The sequence below is a fragment of the Rhea pennata genome, chromosome 2 (genome assembly GCF_028389875.1).
Source record: "Rhea pennata isolate bPtePen1 chromosome 2, bPtePen1.pri, whole genome shotgun sequence".
In the NCBI taxonomy this organism is placed as follows: domain Eukaryota; kingdom Metazoa; phylum Chordata; class Aves; order Rheiformes; family Rheidae; genus Rhea; species Rhea pennata.
Genome location: NC_084664.1, coordinates 76,402,898 through 76,422,422, shown reverse-complemented (window position 1 = coordinate 76,422,422; position 19,525 = coordinate 76,402,898). Strand labels below are relative to the sequence as shown.

General features: G+C 36.6%; 1 protein-coding gene across 5 annotated transcripts in view; it reads left to right on the top strand.

Annotated features, from left to right (window-relative positions):
• Nucleotides 1–19,525, top strand: part of SEMA5A (semaphorin 5A) — a 305,622-nt gene that overhangs the window by 172,187 nt on the left and 113,910 nt on the right. For all 5 annotated transcript variants that reach the window (XM_062569790.1, XM_062569794.1, XM_062569792.1 and 2 more), the window contains exons 9-11: nt 8,387–8,672; nt 11,586–11,721; nt 14,913–15,117. In XM_062569790.1, the coding sequence (XP_062425774.1) occupies nt 8,387–8,672; nt 11,586–11,721; nt 14,913–15,117 (627 nt within the window). The remainder of the gene's footprint in view (nt 1–8,386; nt 8,673–11,585; nt 11,722–14,912; nt 15,118–19,525) is intronic.

The window sequence follows — 19,525 nt, the reverse complement described above, 5'->3', positions numbered from 1 at the left end:
AAGCTACAAGAGTATACTGGGAGAGTATAACTGAAAGGGAAAAGGAAAGTTCAATGACATAGTCTTATAGGAAGTACCCAGATGCTGTTCTAGCACTGACCCAGTTTAGTAAGTGGACAGTGCAGCAACACTGTGCAAACACAGCTACCCTTTTGTTGATTGGAGCAAGTAATTGTGGAGCCACCTTAGAGGACTTCTGAATATGCTGCTTATTCACCCAATAGACAACCTGCTCACAGTATTCAAGTTTTGACTTGACTAGATTTTGTTCATTTTATCAATTTTAATGACAGAGAGAACATTTGACCAGTTGTTACAGCTGTCTGCCCACCTCTTGAGAGTTGCGTCTGATTTGTATATTTTTGGAATGTAAACAGTCATGCCTTCCTTAGTGATTGGGAGGAGAATGTGTGTGAAGGCAGGTATCTGATTTTCTCTCTTTTAATTAAGAATAATAAACTGTTTACTGTTTGTTATTTCTGAATGTGTTTGACAGTTTTTATCTAAGCACTTCCTTCCTCTTCTACAAAAAGAAGTTAATGCTTTATTCACATATCCCATTTTTTTTCTTCTTGGTGCTCCTAAGACAGCACTGAATGCAGCTGACCAAATGCAGTGACCAGATTTTTGACCATTGTTATCCTCATAGAGATTTTATTTGTCTCTATAAGGAGATATGGTTGTAGGACTAGACTGTCTCAGTGATAGGACCTGAGAGTTCACTGTAGTTCAGCAATTTACAGACCTACTTGCTCACTAGGAATCTGACACTGAAATCACCCTACTATCCTATATCTCTTTTCAACCCTGTCAGTACTCTCTAGTGCTGTCAGTATTCTCATCCAAAAGGAACCTGTTGAACTGACCAGTTAGCAACTGGTGCAGACCAGCAGCTGGCTGCATGATGCTAAATCTGAAAGCATGAAAAAAAACCCCACCTCTCCCTCTTGTGATATCCCTCTTATGATTTAGCCCTCTCTTTTCCCATGTACAGAAAGAAGTAATGCTTGAAGTTACCTAAATGCGTAAATGTAGATAGATAGATACAGATATAGATAAAGACTTGAAGAAAGTAAGAGAGGCTACTTACCCGTAATTTATTCTTTGAGATATGTTGTCCATATATAATTCTGCTATCTACCCTTTCTCTCTGAGTCTGTCCTTAAGTACTCCTGTGTTTGAGGGAAATGATTTGAGGTCATAGAGCACACATTACATCTAAAGTAGACAGCTCTTCCATTCATTTCTTCTCCTTGACCAGAACAATGAGGAAGACCTTGAGCTTCAGCCAACTGCTCAGATTAGTGAAGGGCAGCATTTTGCTAGAACATGTTAAAATCACATTAGAAATATTTCATAAAACGAGTAGTCTGTCTTGGCAGTCTGCTTTAGAAGATATCAAATGATAACAAATAAAATATACCTTTCATTAATAAAAAAATACACTTGATTTACAGCTAGCATGCTGTTTATTTGAGTATTAATCTCAACATGTCGCATCCAGAGCTAACTATTTTAGTGTGCTTCTAGTAGGGCTTTGTTTTGGAGTTGAACTACAAGATGCAACAGGGGCAGAATTCATCAATGTTTGATCTAAAGGATAGAGTTAAATATTTATATTTATATTCCACCAACTCCAGTGGGTTCAGATTGAGAGGAAGAGCTTTGTTGTTTATACTTGGAAACTTTTTCTCTATTCCAACATTTACAGGTAGCAGTGGTATTTCTGCTTTCAATTCACCTCCTTAAACAAATGAGTGTTTGATTGCATGCCTCATTGTCAAAGTTTATTTCTGTCTACAACGGTCTTTTTGCTTTTTTCAGACAATAAAAGGGCAAAAAAGGTTAAAGAAAAAATTAAATTCTAATTATTCCCTTTCTTTTTCATCATACTGAGAAACACTGAGATACTTAGTTTCATTCTTTGCCAGATTCCTTTGCTTGCAATTATGTATTAAGGCTACTTAGGTCTCTAATATTCTGAAATAAATTTTGTTGGTTTTCTAGTCTTAGACTTAAAATGGCAGATGCTCTTGGAACATGTTAAATAAATAAAAAGTTCATTCTAAATGTCTAGCCAGTAAGAGTAGACCATAGATGATTAAAATGTGGTCTTGCAACATATGTAGCCCCAAAAGGGAAAAAAACAAACAAAAAAAAACTCATACAGGTTCTGTAGTTGAGAAGCATGTAGGAATGTTTGGGATGTTCTGCTGGTAGACATAATTTTATCACTTTTCCTTCATGCTACTCTAAGTATTTGGTTTTTGGCACCCTCAATAGTTCTTTTGAGGGCATTTTTTAAAATATTTGGCATATACTTTCAGGCTCTGCAAGGAACCAGTACAATTCTCACAATAATGGCTTGGTTAGAGAGATTTAATAGAGCTCTGAATCCATTTCTGATTATGGTTTGTTAGTGCAATTTTATTATAACCCCTGCTAGTGGCTGGATGTGTGGAGAGAAATTATCAGCTAAGAACAAGATTAATTTTTTTCACTTTTGCTTTTAAGGATTAATGGAAATCATTGTAATAATTCAAGGTTACCTTTTTTTATATAATAGAAAGCTCTATAATTACCTGAAATAAGCTTTTCTTATGTAATATTTTACATAACTCAAAAATAGTGTGTTCTTGCAAAGTGCAATTTTGTCTTTTGCTTTCAGGTAAGAGAGCTGACTCAGAATATGTGAAGCATATGCTATCAATTGTTGCTTGTTTTGCAAAAAGATAAATAATTGCTTTTCCTTAGTTATGTTACCCGTAAACTTGATTCTATTTCCTTGTAGGCATTGTGGTCTTTGCTAGCAGCATGAAATTGGATGGAAATACCTAGTGGTTTTCAAATCCATCCTTAGGCTTCTCCACTGGAACTACCAAAGGCAAAGATTGAGCATTTTTTTCTCCAATGCTGTACATCTTTCCCTAGGTGGCAATGACAGAGTAAAAGAGAAGTAGGCTGCAGCAAGATGGAGGAACCTCCTTTTAGCTTCTTTTGTCCAAGACCAAACTAAATTATAACAAAGCACCATCATACCCCTTCCTCATCCATTTAAAATATAGAGATGGGCAACATTTCTATGAAGGAAAATACAATGATATTTCTGCTTCTCATCTATGCCAGGTGATACAGCAAGGTCTTCCTTTTCCTTTTGAAAAGATTAGGAGTTTAGTGAGGCAGAGCCTATTCTATATTTGCTTACCTGCTGTGAAGTGCACTGCCTCTCTCGGAGCTTTCAGGTTGCTGGCAGATCAGAGCAATCATCTCTGCATTGGTTACAGTCTGGTCACATCTTCAAACTTTTGCTTGCAATCCAACAAGCTAGAACTATCTTTCGTTTTAAGTGAAAACTGAGATTTCAAGGTGTTTATGAAATTCCCAGAAATGGCTTCATGCCCTGGAGTGTTCAGGTCTCACCTATGTGGCTCACATCAACTCACATCAGACACCGATCCTCCTGAATGAGGAGAAAGGATGGAGCCTCCTACAAGTGTATCATTTGTGTCCAGCATTGCTGTGGACCTGCATGGCAGGAACATCAGCCTCAATAACATGGCATAAAACAATATCAGTGAGCTGGAGAGAATAGAGGAACATAGAATGGAAGCACAGCTCAAACAGGAGAATGTAGAAAAGGGGACAAATTTGAGGGAACATGAACACGTGTGAAACAGCATTCACCAAGGAAAGGAGAACAGAAGTCTTGGAAACAGAGATAGAATTTCAGTAGTGGCTATAGAAAGCCTTAAGGTGATAGAAAAAAAAATGAATGATTATGAAAGTGAACTCTCTTTTATTTTCTGTTATGGGAAAAAAGGGAAAAAGAAAAGAGGCCAGGTCTACAGGATAAGTCCTTTGATTGTCGTTTTCCCTTAGAAAACTAGATCAGAGAGGAAGAAGAAACAGCAGTCAAAATGTTTGAGGAAAAAAGGTTTGAGCTATCATAGTTGCGTTTTACTTCCAGACCATGCCTGCTAGTTGCCAAAATCTGCTTAAGAAAGATTTTTCTTCTTGGGTAGGTAGAATTCTAAATCCGTAGTAAATATTCAAACTTCTGCCTCTTTTGATAGATCCGTATAGCACATACCTCTGGAGGTTCTGAGTGAATGGAGATAGTCCTCTATATTTCCCCCAGCTCCACTGCTGCTGCACAAGGTGCCTCTCCAGTGAGTACAGATGACTCAAAGTCCACTAAACTCCAGCAATGAATTAAATCACAATAGAGAGTGGTTCCTGTTACTGAATTTATAACACCGGCAAGTTTGCATCAACAAAATGATACAATAAATTGAAAATGTTATGCCATATAAGAACACCTTGAAAACCATGTAAACTTATCTGAAATAAACAATGGATTATGAAACAAGGAATTTTAAAATACCGTTTTTGAAAACCACTTTTCAGAAGAAGAAATAATTACACTTCAGAATTTATTAGAGTACATCCATAAAATGTAAAGTCTAATGAGTGCATCCAGTTTTATGATTATGCTGGATTATTTTTTTAGAATCTATCATCAATATTAAGAGAAGATTGGGAAAAAAATTGTCTGGCATACACATCTTTAGTGTAATTTGCAGCCCTTGCTCTTTCAAACCCATAAAACCTCCTATTTAGCAAAAAGGAAAAGAATGTAAAAAAATTATGAAGAGTTGAGGCACAGCAGGAGAAACAATAGTCAAAATAGGTGGTACCCAGCTATAGCATGCCAGACTAGCATTTTAAGCATGTGTCTTAGGTGATTATGAAACACAGGGGAAAAATAATTATTAATAAGCAATGATTTCTACCAATTTTACATTGAGACTTTGCATTTTAGCTCCTGATGATGAATTTAACTATGATGACTACAAGTTATGTATTACTTTAAATGTGTTTAATACTGGAGGAAAAATTTAATATTAAGATTTGTCTATACATATTTACGAGCAGCAATAGCTGGATCCCCTGAAATACTATCTGTACTGTTCGTCAACAGCTGGGCTACATTAATGAACACACTTAAAAAAGGAAATATTGAGATGGCAAAGCCCAAATAGGGAAAGGATTTCATTAAAGCTAGTAAGGTGAAAGAAAATAAAATCACCTAGGACTTTTGGCTCTTGGGTTTCCATTTTTTAGGCTTCTGATTTGGAGAATGTTTCTAGGAGTACGTTGAGCCTTGCTCCACAGGTAAGTATTCCATCAGTTTCGTTTAACTTGAGAGAGTCTACTAAGCCTGACACGTCAATTAAGTCATTTACAATACTAATGACATTATTACAGATAAACATTTTCCTGTTGATCCGTACTGATGGCATGCTATCACATACCAGAATCCTTGCACTTCTTGCAATGGCATTCATTCATTATGGTAATCATTTGCAACTTAAATGAATTTATCCTTCCAAAGCTATCTGCAAATTCAGCAGGAAACAGAAATCACTTTGTGTCAGGTATTAAAAAGGTTTGTAAGAAGAACTCCTCAATGTCAACAAACATCAGTTCACAGCACAATATTTAGAAACATATGAACTAATTTTTCCCGGACAAAAATCTCCCTTTTCCCTTGGAACATTGAAGTGATTCAGTTTGTTTCTTCCAAAGAGAAAATGAAAAGAATAAAGTGTGACATGATAATCCCCCAATATCCATAAAACTCCCCAAGGTAGCTCTGAGAATATTACATTTTATGCAAAAGGAAAGAGCTCTCACAAGTTTCAACAACAGGTCACATTTTCAGCATTTTTTGATCAGTGAAGCATGCACACAGGTGTTTGCAGATGTAAATATCATTTCTCAGTTTTGAATCAATGAAATATCAGTACTAGCTTTTGTTGAGGCATGTATTATTATTATCAGTGCAATTTTAAATTATGGAAGATTGACATGCAATTATCAAATAACCCTAAAAAGCATTCTGAATGCATTTCATATGATTTTATTCCTACAGTTCATGAACATGTTATCCATAATTCATAATTCTTCACACTCTGAGTACTTCCAACAGAGTTTTTGGCATTGGAGTACAAATATGGAGACCTATTTGTTTCAGTGGGCCATGAACGAGAAGAAGCATCAGCAGGTCTGATTTTTGGGGCACAGCCTCTATGCTTAATGATTCTGCAGAATATTTTGTAGGTGGACCAAATTGATGGTGAATGTTTGCATAAAAAGTAGTTTTTTTAAATCTGATCAAGATATTTTTGAGCTATTTGCAAAGAGCAAGTAGAATTTTAAGCTACAAAATATCAAAAATAGTTGGAAGATCTTGTTTTTTCTTGCTATTTCAGGTGACTTGTTTTTTTCCATCTACTATTAGTGGGTAATGCTTTAAATAAGACCTAAGCTTAGTACTGTGGACAAGTAGCCTGAATCACACTGAGATGGGAGAATCCTTTTTCTTTTTTCAATGAGTATAAAAACATTCTAAAGGAATGTTACTTGAAGTGAGGGAGAAAAGTAACACAAATTACAGATCAAGAGAAAAATGGCTAAATGTGTTATGGATATTCAAATTGGATGATGAGAGATAGTGGATTGTTTTATTCATTAGCCTGGTGTTCTTAAGAAGATTTAACTTTTAGTATATTTTATTTAAATAAATAGATTTGTTCCATAGAATTCAAAACACTGATATTTCTTAGAAATGAATGAAACATAATTGGAGCGTATAATAATAATAACAATAATAATAAAACTTTGCATGCAATTAGCTGTTGATATATATCAATATTTGATGCCTGCCAAAACACTCTCGCCTAAATGTGATTATATGTAATGTTGTTATTTTTTTTAGCAACATATTTTGGTGATTTCAGTATAGGGGCCATTAAAACATGTATTATTCTACTCTGTTACCTATTCATCATAGAAGCACACTCTTAGAGAGGAAAATTTTAACCAAGTTAAAAATAAGCTTTTTATTTCAGCTTCCTCTGCTTTCAGTGTTCAATGTATATATGTGTAACAGTGTTACATTTAGATCTTTAAAAGATTAGGAACTCATGAGCAACTAAGAATTATTTCTACAGGTCTGTAAGCTCTAATAATGAAGTTGAAAGGTTTTTGAAGCCTTTGAAACAAAATTCCTATTGTAAAGAAAATTTTACACATGTGTGGAATGAAGAGGTGTTATTCAATTAGGGAAACTGTTACTAATAAATCTGATTTTATCTTTATTGCCACCACAAGTCTCATCAAATGCTTTTACCTTTGGGTTTTAAGAGAGAAGTGCAGTGGTGTAGTGGAGTTTCTAAGATCTCTGGAAACCAGCAAGGTTCTCCGCAAAGCCCTTGGGTGCCAAATTCCAGTTAAATCCCATTGGGGATCTGAGTTTGGAGAAAATGTGGTGGGTTGCAGACTAATCTCAAGAAAACAGTTAATAGGTGAATGAGTGAAAGTTGTGGCGAGAAGTAGGAGAGCTATCTTATCTGCTCGGCTTCAAATACCCCAGGGAGCTCTTCACCCTGTTGCCTGCTGTGGAGCTAAGACGCCCTGGAGACTAGCAGTGTACTGGAGAGAGAAGGGAAGCAATGCAGAAAACTAGGTAAGCTAGTGCCCCTCCAAAATTTTGACATCTTAGATGTATCCTAGGAAAATTTTTGATTCAGTTACAGCAACTTTTTCAATAAAAGTGCTGTCAAAACATGTTCACCTACCTCTGCTAATAAATTCTTTAGCGTTTTGTATCGGAATGGATAAACATGATTAATATAAGTTGGTTTGCTGCTTTTTTTGCACTTTAGAATAGAATTTGGGAACAAAAACAAAAATTTTACTAGTTTCTCAGGGGAACAAGTGTTTTGTAATGACCCCTTTGCTTTTCTACAGATACATGTATCTAATTTGATTTTCATCTGAGTTGAATTCATCAAGTTGTCAATCTTTCTTAAGCTCATGGACTCTTTAGTAGTCCTTGTAGGAAATAGATTATCATCATGTTATCTGTTGTTTCCATTTTGCTTTTAAGAAATACTGTCTGTCTTTTCCTGGACCTTTTTCTTTTTCTTTTCTTTTTTCTTTTTTTCCTTTTTGGTATTCTCTGATTTCTCCAGTATCACCATCATTTTCATCTTTTTCAAAAAAGAAAGAAGATACTGTAAAGCTGTCAAAAGTTTTAAGTGAGATAGGACCAAAATGAGGCTATTTACCATCAAATGCCTGCTCAGAAGTCTCTCTCTTTTCATTTAAGTAGTTGAGCACACTCTTAGTCACATGCAGTTGCTGTTGGCTATTCTGATAATCTGAAATAAAGGGATAGCGGCAAAGCAAAAACAGATTAACACAGCAGATAAATCACTTATGTTGTATGAATGCCTGAAGATGAATCTGACTCTCAAGTTAATATGAGTGTATACATCACTGGGACACACTACATAATTTTTTCTTCAACTGTTTTCAGAGCCAAATTTTGTGTCGTCTTATGACATTGGGAACTTCACCTACTTCTTCTTCCGGGAGAATGCAGTGGAGCATGACTGTGGGAAAACAGTCTTCTCTCGTGCTGCTCGGGTGTGTAAAAATGATATTGGTGGCAAGTTTGTGCTGGAGGATACTTGGACTACCTTCATGAAAGCTCGTCTGAACTGCTCTCGCCCTGGAGAAATTCCATTTTACTATAATGAACTACAGAGCACTTTCTTCCTGCCAGAATTGGACTTGATCTATGGGATTTTTACCACTAATGTGTAAGTAAATTCCATGATACATTCTACTGTGTTATGATTTATGACAGTAAAAAGTAAAGCTTCTTAGCTTATAAATTCAGACGACTGCTTTCTCCTGTCCACTGTCCTTTTGTGAACATATATCAGTTCCAAATTCTTTGCATTAAATTGTTAAAGGCATATAAAAGAAGGAAGAATTCTTAATCTTTCCTTACAGCAAGGAGATGGTTGTGTTTAAGGCTATTTTCATCTTTTTCATATGTTATTATAAATACACGATTATACATTTCATGTATTATTATAAATAGATACATATTATGTTTATGAAATATTGTTAACATAACTGTAATTTGATCATGTCAGTCCTACGATTTCAATCATGTCATGCTCAAAAGAGCATGAGAGGTGCTCTTAAGTATTCTGAATTAATCCCAACATATCCCAGTATGGATTTGAGAGTCAAATGCAGTGTTTAATATAATTTCAACTGAACCTGTTATGTCAACAAGATAAAATTCTTAAATGTACAGTTTAATCTTATAATTTAACATTTCATTTACATTAATGCATTGTGATTGGACATAAAAGCTTCCTAGACTCTGAACTGGGTGTCAGGAATAGCTTAATTTTCAGAAAAAAAGACACTATCATCTCAGAAATTAGACGAAATATTACTTAAAATGTGATGACAAGAGTTCATATGTTGCTTGGTAAAACAGCCAATTATGAGCAGGATTTCAGATTTAGGTTTCTGATTCTCTTATCTGCTTACAGTATCACATTGTGTAAGGTGGTTTTGCCCAGAATTTTAAAAGATATTTGGGCCCCTGAAACACAGATCAGTGCCCTTTTCTACCACTAGAAGCACCTGAATGTCTACTTTATGTTTATTAAAATATATCCGTATAGCCAGGTGGAAACAGTTTTAAGTTACTCCAAGCAAGCTGTGATCTCTAAGTTGCTTGGACAGTGAGCATGAGCTAGTTTCTCCTGCTTTTGTTATGGTCTTACCATGTCTAAATGGCTTCCAGAATAGGCCTGATGCTCTCTCCTGCCAAGGGAACTCTGACCAGGAGGATTCTGTCCCAGAAAAGCCACAGAGCTTCTGCTGTGTAATGGCAGCAACTCTCTTCTCCCCAGGGAAAGCCCTGTTGAAATTGTATTTGTTCCTGGCGTCACGTATTACAAATAAAATCTTGGAGATTGCTGAAATGCTGTAGAGTGAGGACTGCTTCCCTGTGCTGAGTACCTGTTTACAGAAATGCGCACAACCTGTATGATTTGCATTTCAGTCCTGCAGCCTGATGGTGAAGAAGCAGTATGGGTTCCCAGCAGAGGGAACAACGTGCTTAGCACAACAGCATCAGATATTATCAAATCAGACTCAGCGTTCTTCAATCTCCACATTTTCAGAATCACAGTGATTTTATTTTGGGTTATTTATAAAATAGTACCCCAGTGATTGTTTAATATACATTGTTTAATTGCTTTGTGGGGAAAAATCCCCACAGCTTTTCTATCAATAGAGATTGTGACTCAGAGCAAAACTAGCACCATTTAAGTGTAGCTGACTGTTAAATGAAGTATCATTGCTGCTTCTTAATGAGGCTGATATGGATTTTTTCACACCATGAGCAGATTTATAAACATGAGTACTTTAAGGAAATTCAAGAATATATTGGTATTGTTAATAATATGAGCGAGCTTATTGACAGTTTATATGGGCAGGGTTTTCTCAAATCTAATGTTAACTGATTCTGCAGTAATTATTTGCAAGAAACTTCTAGTTTTGAAGTGACAAGAATTAGAAAGCAAATCATTCTTTTGTCCTGCTATTAAATTCATATTGCCTTGCTGTCTTTTCAATTATTGGTAGATGGTTATTTTTCCTTTCTTTCTATAAAAAAAGAAAGAAAAAAGAAAGAAATGAATGAAAAAAGAATGCCATGGAGACATGGGAATCAGTTGTCACCAGTTTTACTTGTAATGGAAATTTGTGTAACTATGTGCCACCTTCACTCTCTATCCCTTTATCTCATATTTTGGAAAAGAATAATGTGGAAGCTCATTTCCATGACTTATATTCATTCTAAAAGAATTATTTCAGACTTGAATTTATTGTTAGCTGATGATAATTTAGCTTTTTTATGTCTGTGGAGAGGATTTTTTTTTTGTACATATTAAACCCCCCAAATTCTGCAGATTTTTGAAGTTTGATTTGCTGTCAAAATAAAGTAAGTTTTCCATATTAAACATTCTCATGGTCACTTGATTGTATTATTTACACTGTACAGAATTATTTTCTGGCATATATCACAATTTGAACTTGAGAACAGGAAATTATGTTTTGCCTGGTGACTGTTTATTTCTCTAACAGGTGATTTTGTAAAGTATGTGGTCGAGGTTATTTTCTCCTGGGACTTGCATTCTTATTGCTGTACAAGGTCATTTGGAAGATGGGGTTTTTGTGCAGGTGCCTTACCCAGAGCTTCCATTGGGTCTAGGGACATACCATGAGTCAAAAAATCCTTGCATTCGATACACAGCTGGTTGTATAAAATAAATATTAATGACCTCTGAGAATAATCTCATCGTCAACTTTACAACTAGAAGAAAAATATACTTGATGCATGCGATTACATGTAGCAGTAAAGTATGGCTTTGTAGTATCAGAGCAGCAGCAGCAGGAATAAAATGCTGTTTCTCCAACCACTAGCTTCTTGGCAAGGGTGACAAAAAGTTTTAAGTACCAAGTCTATGCCTAAATCAGCACATCATTTCCCTGAGATATCATCTCCTGGCTGATCATGTCCATTTTGTTAATTACTTGAAGGACTGGCACATTAACAAGGGGAAATACTGCCTAATATTTTTTTTCAGCAAATTGACTTCTTGGTGCTGTTAATTAAGTTAATGTTTATATTTGTCTTTCAGGAACAGCATAGCAGCCTCAGCAGTTTGTGTTTTCAACCTGAGTGCCATAACTCAGGCCTTTAACGGACCCTTCAAATACCAGGAAAACTCTCGCTCTGCTTGGCTTCCATACCCCAATCCAAACCCTAATTTTCAGGTACAAGTATATAAGAGAAGACCACTAGTTTACATGAGCTTTTTTCAAAATGTTGTATGTTAACAAGTCCAGTTTTGCACTGTATTATAGCATAAGATGTCAAAAATTTTAAAAAGTCCTAAGAGAGCTCTCTATTTCATCATACTTAATCATACTTAATTTTATCCTTCCCCAAACTCTTGTGATTTGAAAAGCAGATATCTTCTGAAGGGTAGGAGTATAGAGGCTCAACTTTGATCTTCTGTCAAAATGAAACAAGATGATAGTCATCCACCAAGGCAATGTTAACTCCTGGCTGAACAGTAATCAACGTTCTCTTCTTTTGTATTTTATTTGTGTTGTTAGAACCTGGAAAGGGAACACTTTCTTTGACAAAAAAAAAAAAAAAAAGCAAAAGAAAAAGAAGTGGTAAGAACTTGTAGTTTTGCCGGTGCAAAGTGATCCACGCTCCTTGAAAGAATCTGATTAAAAGAATTTGTAAAACAGTGTGCCCCTCATTTGAACCTGTCAGCCTCTGAGTATGCAACCCTCTGAAGCTGGCTGACAGCGTAGGACTAATTAGTGCAAGGTGGGTCGGTCAGGGGAACTTTCTACAAAGACGAAAGCATGTTTCAAGTGCATATGTATTTTTTTTTTATTCTTCTGCGCAGTCAGCACTTCTACCAGGAAAATTTTCATGAGAATGTGGTTCCAGCAAGAGAAACAGAAAGGAGAATCACATTGATTTAGTCGACAGTAATAACTTTCCATCAAGATACTTAAGCGTGGATCATCCTTTCACCCTTTCTTGTCACTGTGCAGTTTCTTATATTCAGTTCCCTTACAACAGCGAATCTCACGGCAGCTTTGCCTCTCTTCTTCTAAGGGTCATAAGATCTTTGCAGGCATGAAAGCCAGTCACCCACAGGGGACTTACCAGTAGTTTCAACTTCCTGGTTTATGCAAACAAAGGAGAAAAAAGCACTGAGTCTGCTCTGAATTATAGGCCAGAGCCCCATTATCCTTTCTAAATAGTGCATTTGGCATTGTGCCCAAGTAAGAGAACACCATTTAAGCAAGCTGTATTACAGAAACAGGCTATATTTGTATATAACTTTTTATATCTCGTAGTAATGTTTGTATTGACAGAAGAGTGATAGTAAGAAGGTCAAAGTGAGGCTAATTTGTGAAGGAAGAGGCCTGAAGAAAGGCTTGTGTGCAAAACGTCTTCTCTCTTTTTTTCCAACTAGATGAGCAAATCCAGTAAAAGTTATTAGCACCTTCCTGTAAACCTTGCCTGTCTTAATGTGCCAGTGATTCCTATGTGAGTGCCTCGTGCGGAACGCTGCCTGCGGGTGAAGTGCAGGTCTCTGCTATGTTGCCTGTTCTTGTCCCTACCTCTCAGTCAAGGCAGGGAGATGATGAAGAATTTTCTCACTGGGATTGCTGACTGATTCAAATATGGCTCTTAGGTCCTTTATCAGCTTTACAGGAGTTACAGAAACAGTTGTATCATCTTTGAGTAACAGCTTTGCTGACCAGCTCTCTGAGGCTACAAAATGGCCTTTTGGAACACAGTGCTTAAGCCAATTCACTTTAAGTGATATGCAGGTACCTTTAGTGATGTCGAACTTCTGTGCTTTTACAGATGCAATTTTTTATTCTGCTGAACGATCTGTCTGATTTCTGGCTCCTCAACTGCAGTGCTGGCATACAACAGCTTCCCAGAAAGGAAGCCTTTTCTTTTGTAGGACACCTACAATAAAATATGAGGAGTGCTGACTGTATAATCTCGGAATTGGGTTTATCCTCAGAGTACTTAGGATCAATAGTCAACAGAAGTATGTGGTTATGAAGGAAATCTAATGCTAGATAGTGCTAGCTGCATCAAACACTCTGTTTCCAAGGCCAGATTATATTAATTAATTAAACTTTGCAGCTCTCTGTTGGAGTCCCAGTCCTGAGACACAGCAAGCCTTTAATAACATTCTTTCTTTCCAAGCTTGTTATTTTTCTCTTTACACAGGACATCTTACATAATGAGACCAAGAACCATAAATGTTTCAGTGTACCATGAGCATTCCAAGCAGAATCTTTCCTGCTTGATATATTGATATAATATTCAGAGAAATTCTTCTTTTGCTTTTTTATTTTAATTTTTCCATGGCCTGATGTGCTGTATACTCACAGAACGAGTAGTGGTCTCTGCATAACTGTGCCTCCTCCCTCTTAATCCTCCACTCTGTGGAAACTGGAGGAATTTTTGAGCTCTCATTGTAAAGTTATTGCCTTGAATTTTTCTTAAAGTTTGTGGATTTTGACTGATCTGTTAATCTCAGATTGAAAACATGGCAATAATGTTACTCAGAAATAATTGACAGGGTTTTGCACATTGTATTATGTAGTTTATGCCATGATTCATAACATCATTTATGACAGCAGAAAACATACAGTGAAAAAGTATGTCTTTGGCATGCCTTTCGTATCACCAACATATTTGATAAACGCTGTAAAGTCCTGTTTTACTTTTCTGATATGATAATGTAGAAGTAAGTATAAGAATATAAGCATAAGTTATCTGCTCACATGAAGCTCTCTATTTAGTGTCCTCTAGTTAGCTGAAGATTTAAACGTGAAGATGCCAAATGAATTGCCAAATATTTTGCTGTATTTGTGCTTGGAATTTGTGCTTACAATTACTGAATGTTCTCCTGTTAGAAATTAATACAATATTCTGTTATATAATACAGTCAACTCAAAAGGAGAAAAAAAGTGTTTGATTTAGAATCAACTAGACTTTATAGCTAGAGCTCCACACTGTACAATTTTGGCTTAATGAACACAAAGAAGCTTACAGATGCTACATCATGCTTTGACCTGGGAATTCTGTTAGTCTCTGGCTGTGGTAAGATGTGAGATTTTCTCTGAAAAACTGTCATGTCTTCAACACTCAGTGTAAAATAGTAAAGAAACATAGTTAGAACAATTCTGTGGTTTGCTGGATGGTAGTTTTTCTCCTCCTAGTACACCATCAAGAAAGTGTGGTTTTGTTGTTTTCTGTACAGTCTAGTTAGCTCCAGAATGAGACCTGAACTTGAAATACTACAAGATCACTACAAGATATACTGTTGGTATTTATTTTCTTATACTGTAAATCAGAGAGCAAATCTGTTGCTATTGCATATAATAGTATTACTTTTCTGTGTTTACAGTGTGGCACCATGGACCAGGGTCTGTATGCAAATCTGACCGAGAGAAATCTTCAGGATGCTCAAAAATTCTTTTTAATGCACGAGGTGGTCCAACCAGTTACTCATGTTCCTTACTTCATGGAAGACAATAGCCGATTTTCCCACGTGGTGGTGGATGTGGTGCAGGGCAAGGACATGCTTTTCCATATCATCTACCTTGCCACAGGTATGAGCACTGTGTTGCAGGGATACCTGCAAAAGTCTCTGAGGTCTATGCATTTTAAGTCTGTGAGTCAGTTTTGAACCACGTGTAACACCAAGGGTAAGTTTTTCCTCCTTGGCAGTCTTAACTGTGTCTTTTCCCTTTCCAGAGCAGATGAGATGGGCAGTTTGCAGTGTGTTTGTTTATGTTTTGAACTCCAGTGTTGATTTCTGTTCTCTCTCTCTCTCTCTCCACCTTTGGAAGGGATAAAGCCAACCTGCTCTTATGGGACCAAAAGGCTAGAAAATCCATAAACAGGAATTTGCTCAGTTTCTAGGTCTTTTCGTTCTTTTTATGTAGTTTGGGGTGTGATCTCATCCAGAATTCATAAGCTACTTCAGAATCCTTGGAGATAGAAGAAACTCTACAGATAGCAAATACAGTTATTGCTGTTGCTATTTCTCTGTCTTCTACTCGCACACATTTTATTACATTTCCTTTTTTCTCATTTTAAGTTATTCATTCTTACACATTTTTACACTTTTATTATTTGTCCTTTTGTTTGTAAGCTTAGCAATGAAAGAAAAATAGCCCTCCAGTTAAATTTTTCTTGGTTATAAGTATTACTTTCTTGGTTCAAAATTTCATCCAAACTTTTAAAAAATACTGAGGGTCTCCAAAAACTGCTTTTACAGAACAAGGATGTCCCTAAATGAGATTGAGTTATTAGGTTAGAGCAATAAGTGCACAATCTTATGGCAAAAATCTTAAGATCATTCCCATATATTTAGTCCCATACACATTAGTGGGAGATAACTTGCCTAAGAAATGATTTGCTAATGTGAATATTTTTGTCTCGCAGTGACTAGACAACACGTGATAAATTTAGGGGGAAAAAAATCTTGATTAACAAGGGAAAGAACCCTGAACAACCACTGACTTGATCTTCCAATTAGTAAAGTCATTTTCAAAAATGTCGTCAGTTCAATAAAAACTAGATAAGATATTTTGATTACTAAAATTATGATTTACTAATGAAAATTGCCTATTCTATAGCTTATTGCTTAAAGAGCCTGAAGAAATGTGCATTGTGGCTCAATATATGATTTAATTTTCTCTTGAAAATGTGATACTCATTTCTGATAGAAGACTTGCTTCTTTTTGAGTCTGAATAAATTTTATGGTAATTCGCTGTGTTGAGGTGAGACAGTATGTCTTGGATTGTTATTCTGGTAGATAAAGCTTTCTCATTGTGCTCCTTGAAAGATAGGCAGTAAAATGAATAGGTTTTAATAGATTTTAATAACTTTAATAGCTTTTAATAGGTTACAACTGAGTTGGAATTTGGCCAGTTATAATAAAAGCAACCCGCTAGTTGGAAAATTATGGCATTTTAACTGAAATTGTGCCTATACTGAAAGCTGCTTATATTGCAGAACTCTAAACAGAAACTGAATTATAGAAACATGTATTGAATTGGTTTTACATAAAGACACTGCCACTGCATTGTGGGACATTTACATTATAATGACTGTACCTATAATGATGTAATTTTTCATAATTCTGATTGTTTTCAGTTTTCAGTTTAGCTTCCTATGTTTCCTTTTACATTTGATTCAGTGAGTGGGGAGCCAAAATTTTAAGTTTCAGGGTTCATTAATAAATTGTGTTCGGTAAAAATTCTAAGTTCTTTTTATGCATCTTTCTTGCTATTAAAAAAATACTGCTCTTGTACACCTTATATATGTGCTTGCCTGCACTTTTGTTCTTCTCTCTAAGTGTTTGCAGTTACTCATGGAAGCAGGATACTAGGCTAGATGGATTTTTTGTTTGACACCTTACATGTTTTTATGTAAACAGAAAGTGTGGGTTTTATAAAAGGGAGAAACTTTACGCTGAAGGAACCTAAGAAATACCAGGGAGGCACGCTAAGTTTAACAGTTTCTAACTCCTCTACTGTTTAGCCTTACTTTTCTGTACAATGGCATCCAGCCCAAGCTGCTCACACCATCATGTGTATGTGTTTGGGAGAGCTGGAGGAGGGTGATTGGCTGTCATCATCGTATCTTTTCTTTTTAAATTTTGATTACATTAACAGTGGTGGCAAATTAAATTTAACGTTACCTTTTTATCACCATGTTCCATCTTCAAAAAAAGCCAAAAAGTTGCACTAAGGAACTACAGGCTGGTTAACTGCCCTTAAATCCCTGGGGTCATGGGACAAGTCACCTTGGAACATACTTTTGTGGGCAAGTAAATGAGAAGATGATGGGGAAGAGTCAGTGTGGATTTGCCAAGCGTAGATCATGCCTGACCAACCTGTCTGCTTTCTGTGGAAAGATGACTGGATTTGTGGAGGAGGGGAGAGTACAGGGTGTCATTTACCCCAACTTTAGCAAAGGTTTTTGGTATTACCTCCCATGATATTCATACTACCTCCCATGATATTCATCTAGCTTAGGTACTGTAGTCTGAATTAGTGGACAACTAGATGTGTAAAAAGATGGTTGGATGGTCAAATTCAGAGGGTAGTTTGCGCAAGTGATAACAAGTCGAGTAATGCAAGAATCTACTAATATCAGTCCTGTTTAACACCCTAATCAATGGCCTGAGGCAACAGGGTGCACTCTGTTAAATATGCAGATGAAACCAAACTAGGGGGACAACTCAAAATGCTCAAGGGCAGGGCAGCCATCCAGAGGGACAGAGACAGGCTGGAGAACTGGGCCAGCAAGAACCTCTCAAAATTGAACAAGTTCAAATGCAAAGTCTTGAATTTGGGAAGGAATAATCCCATGCAGGCTGAAGACTGACTGGTTAGGAGATGGCTCTGTTGAAAGGATCTTGAGGTTTTTGTAGACAGCAAGCTGAACATGAGCTCACAGCGCACCCTGGCAGCAAAGAAGATCAACAGAGTCTTGGGCTATATTAACAGGAACGTATCCAGTAGATCGAGAGCATTTACTCAGCATACTTGAGACCACATCTACAACATTTTATCCAGTTTGGTCCCCCAAATGTTAGAAGGATGTTGATAAACTGGAGCAAGTTCAGCAGAGGGCCACCAGGACTGTCAGGGGGCTGGAGCAACAAGCCCTGTAGGAAGAGGCTGAGGGAACAGGGCTTGTTCAGCCTGGAGAGGAGAAGGCTTCGAAAGGGACCTTACAGCAGCCTGTGAGTACCTATGAGGAGGTCACAAAGAAGAACGGAGCTGGGGTCTTCACAGTAGTGCATGATGGGATGACAAAGACAATGGATAGGGATGTTCAGATTGGGTGTTAGAAAACTGTTTTTCGCCCTGAGGACAGTCAAGCAGTGGCTCAGGTTGCCTAGAGAGGCTAACCCGCCTTTGAGCAGCAGGTTGGGCTTGAGACCTTCTGCCATCCCTTTGGACTAGAATTATCCTACAATTCTATGACTGTGTGATGTGCCCATGCATTATGGAAACCCATCGAGCTAAATTTCACATTTATTGAACCCTGTGATAGTAGATGGCATTGTACTACTTGGTGCCAAAAGGAAAGTGTGTTCAACTGTGAGATAAATACTGACAATAAGCAATTTACACCTTACACCTACTGGAATAAAGCAGGATGGATCCAGCTCATGCTGTGTAAGATGTGCTCTGCATAACTTTTGCAGATAAAATTCATTACAGTATTCTTACAAAAATTGTCTCTTAAAATGAACCAAGCTAATTCACCGGGAAGGTACACATATAGATTGGATTGAATTCAAGTGAACGCTTTGCAGTTGTTGGTATCTGAAGCAAAATCCTCGTTCTTTGAAGCAGATGGGCAGTAGTTAAAAGAAAATTCTCTCTTCCCTTCTCTGACTTTCAGGATAATGACTCTGCCAGTGTAAAAGGGTATTTTAATTTTATTAAACCCTTAAAAGATGATATTTTAGGAGAGAATGGGAGTAAGTAAACAAATGCATTAATATGCTGTGTCAACAGTCTTCAGATTTCCTAAATGTCTGCCAAGTCATTGTTCTGCTAGGAGAGTCTGATATGCCGGGATTTAACAGCTTCTGCTGGTATCAAAAATATATTTTACTACTTTGGAAATGCATCTTAATCTTTCATTGCACCGACTTCTAATGCAGAATGAGGTGATGTATGAATTTCTGCACCTTTTACCTTATTTTGAACAAGAACAGTGCTGTCGACTTTAGGCAAGCAGAAATCCCTGAAACAATTTTCAGTGATTCAGAAAGGAAAGTCAAAGGAAACATTCATAAAAGTTATGAATTAAAAAGTCATCTCTAATAATAGGTTAGCAGTAGAACTGTCTAGAGCACAACTCAATTTTCTGACAACATTTCAAGTTTAGAAAACTTTATTTTCTTGTTTATTAGAAAAAAAGACAAAGAAAAATGGTGCTATATGTGTCATATTTTCATTCCTTCTCCTTTTCCTCCCTTTTCTTTT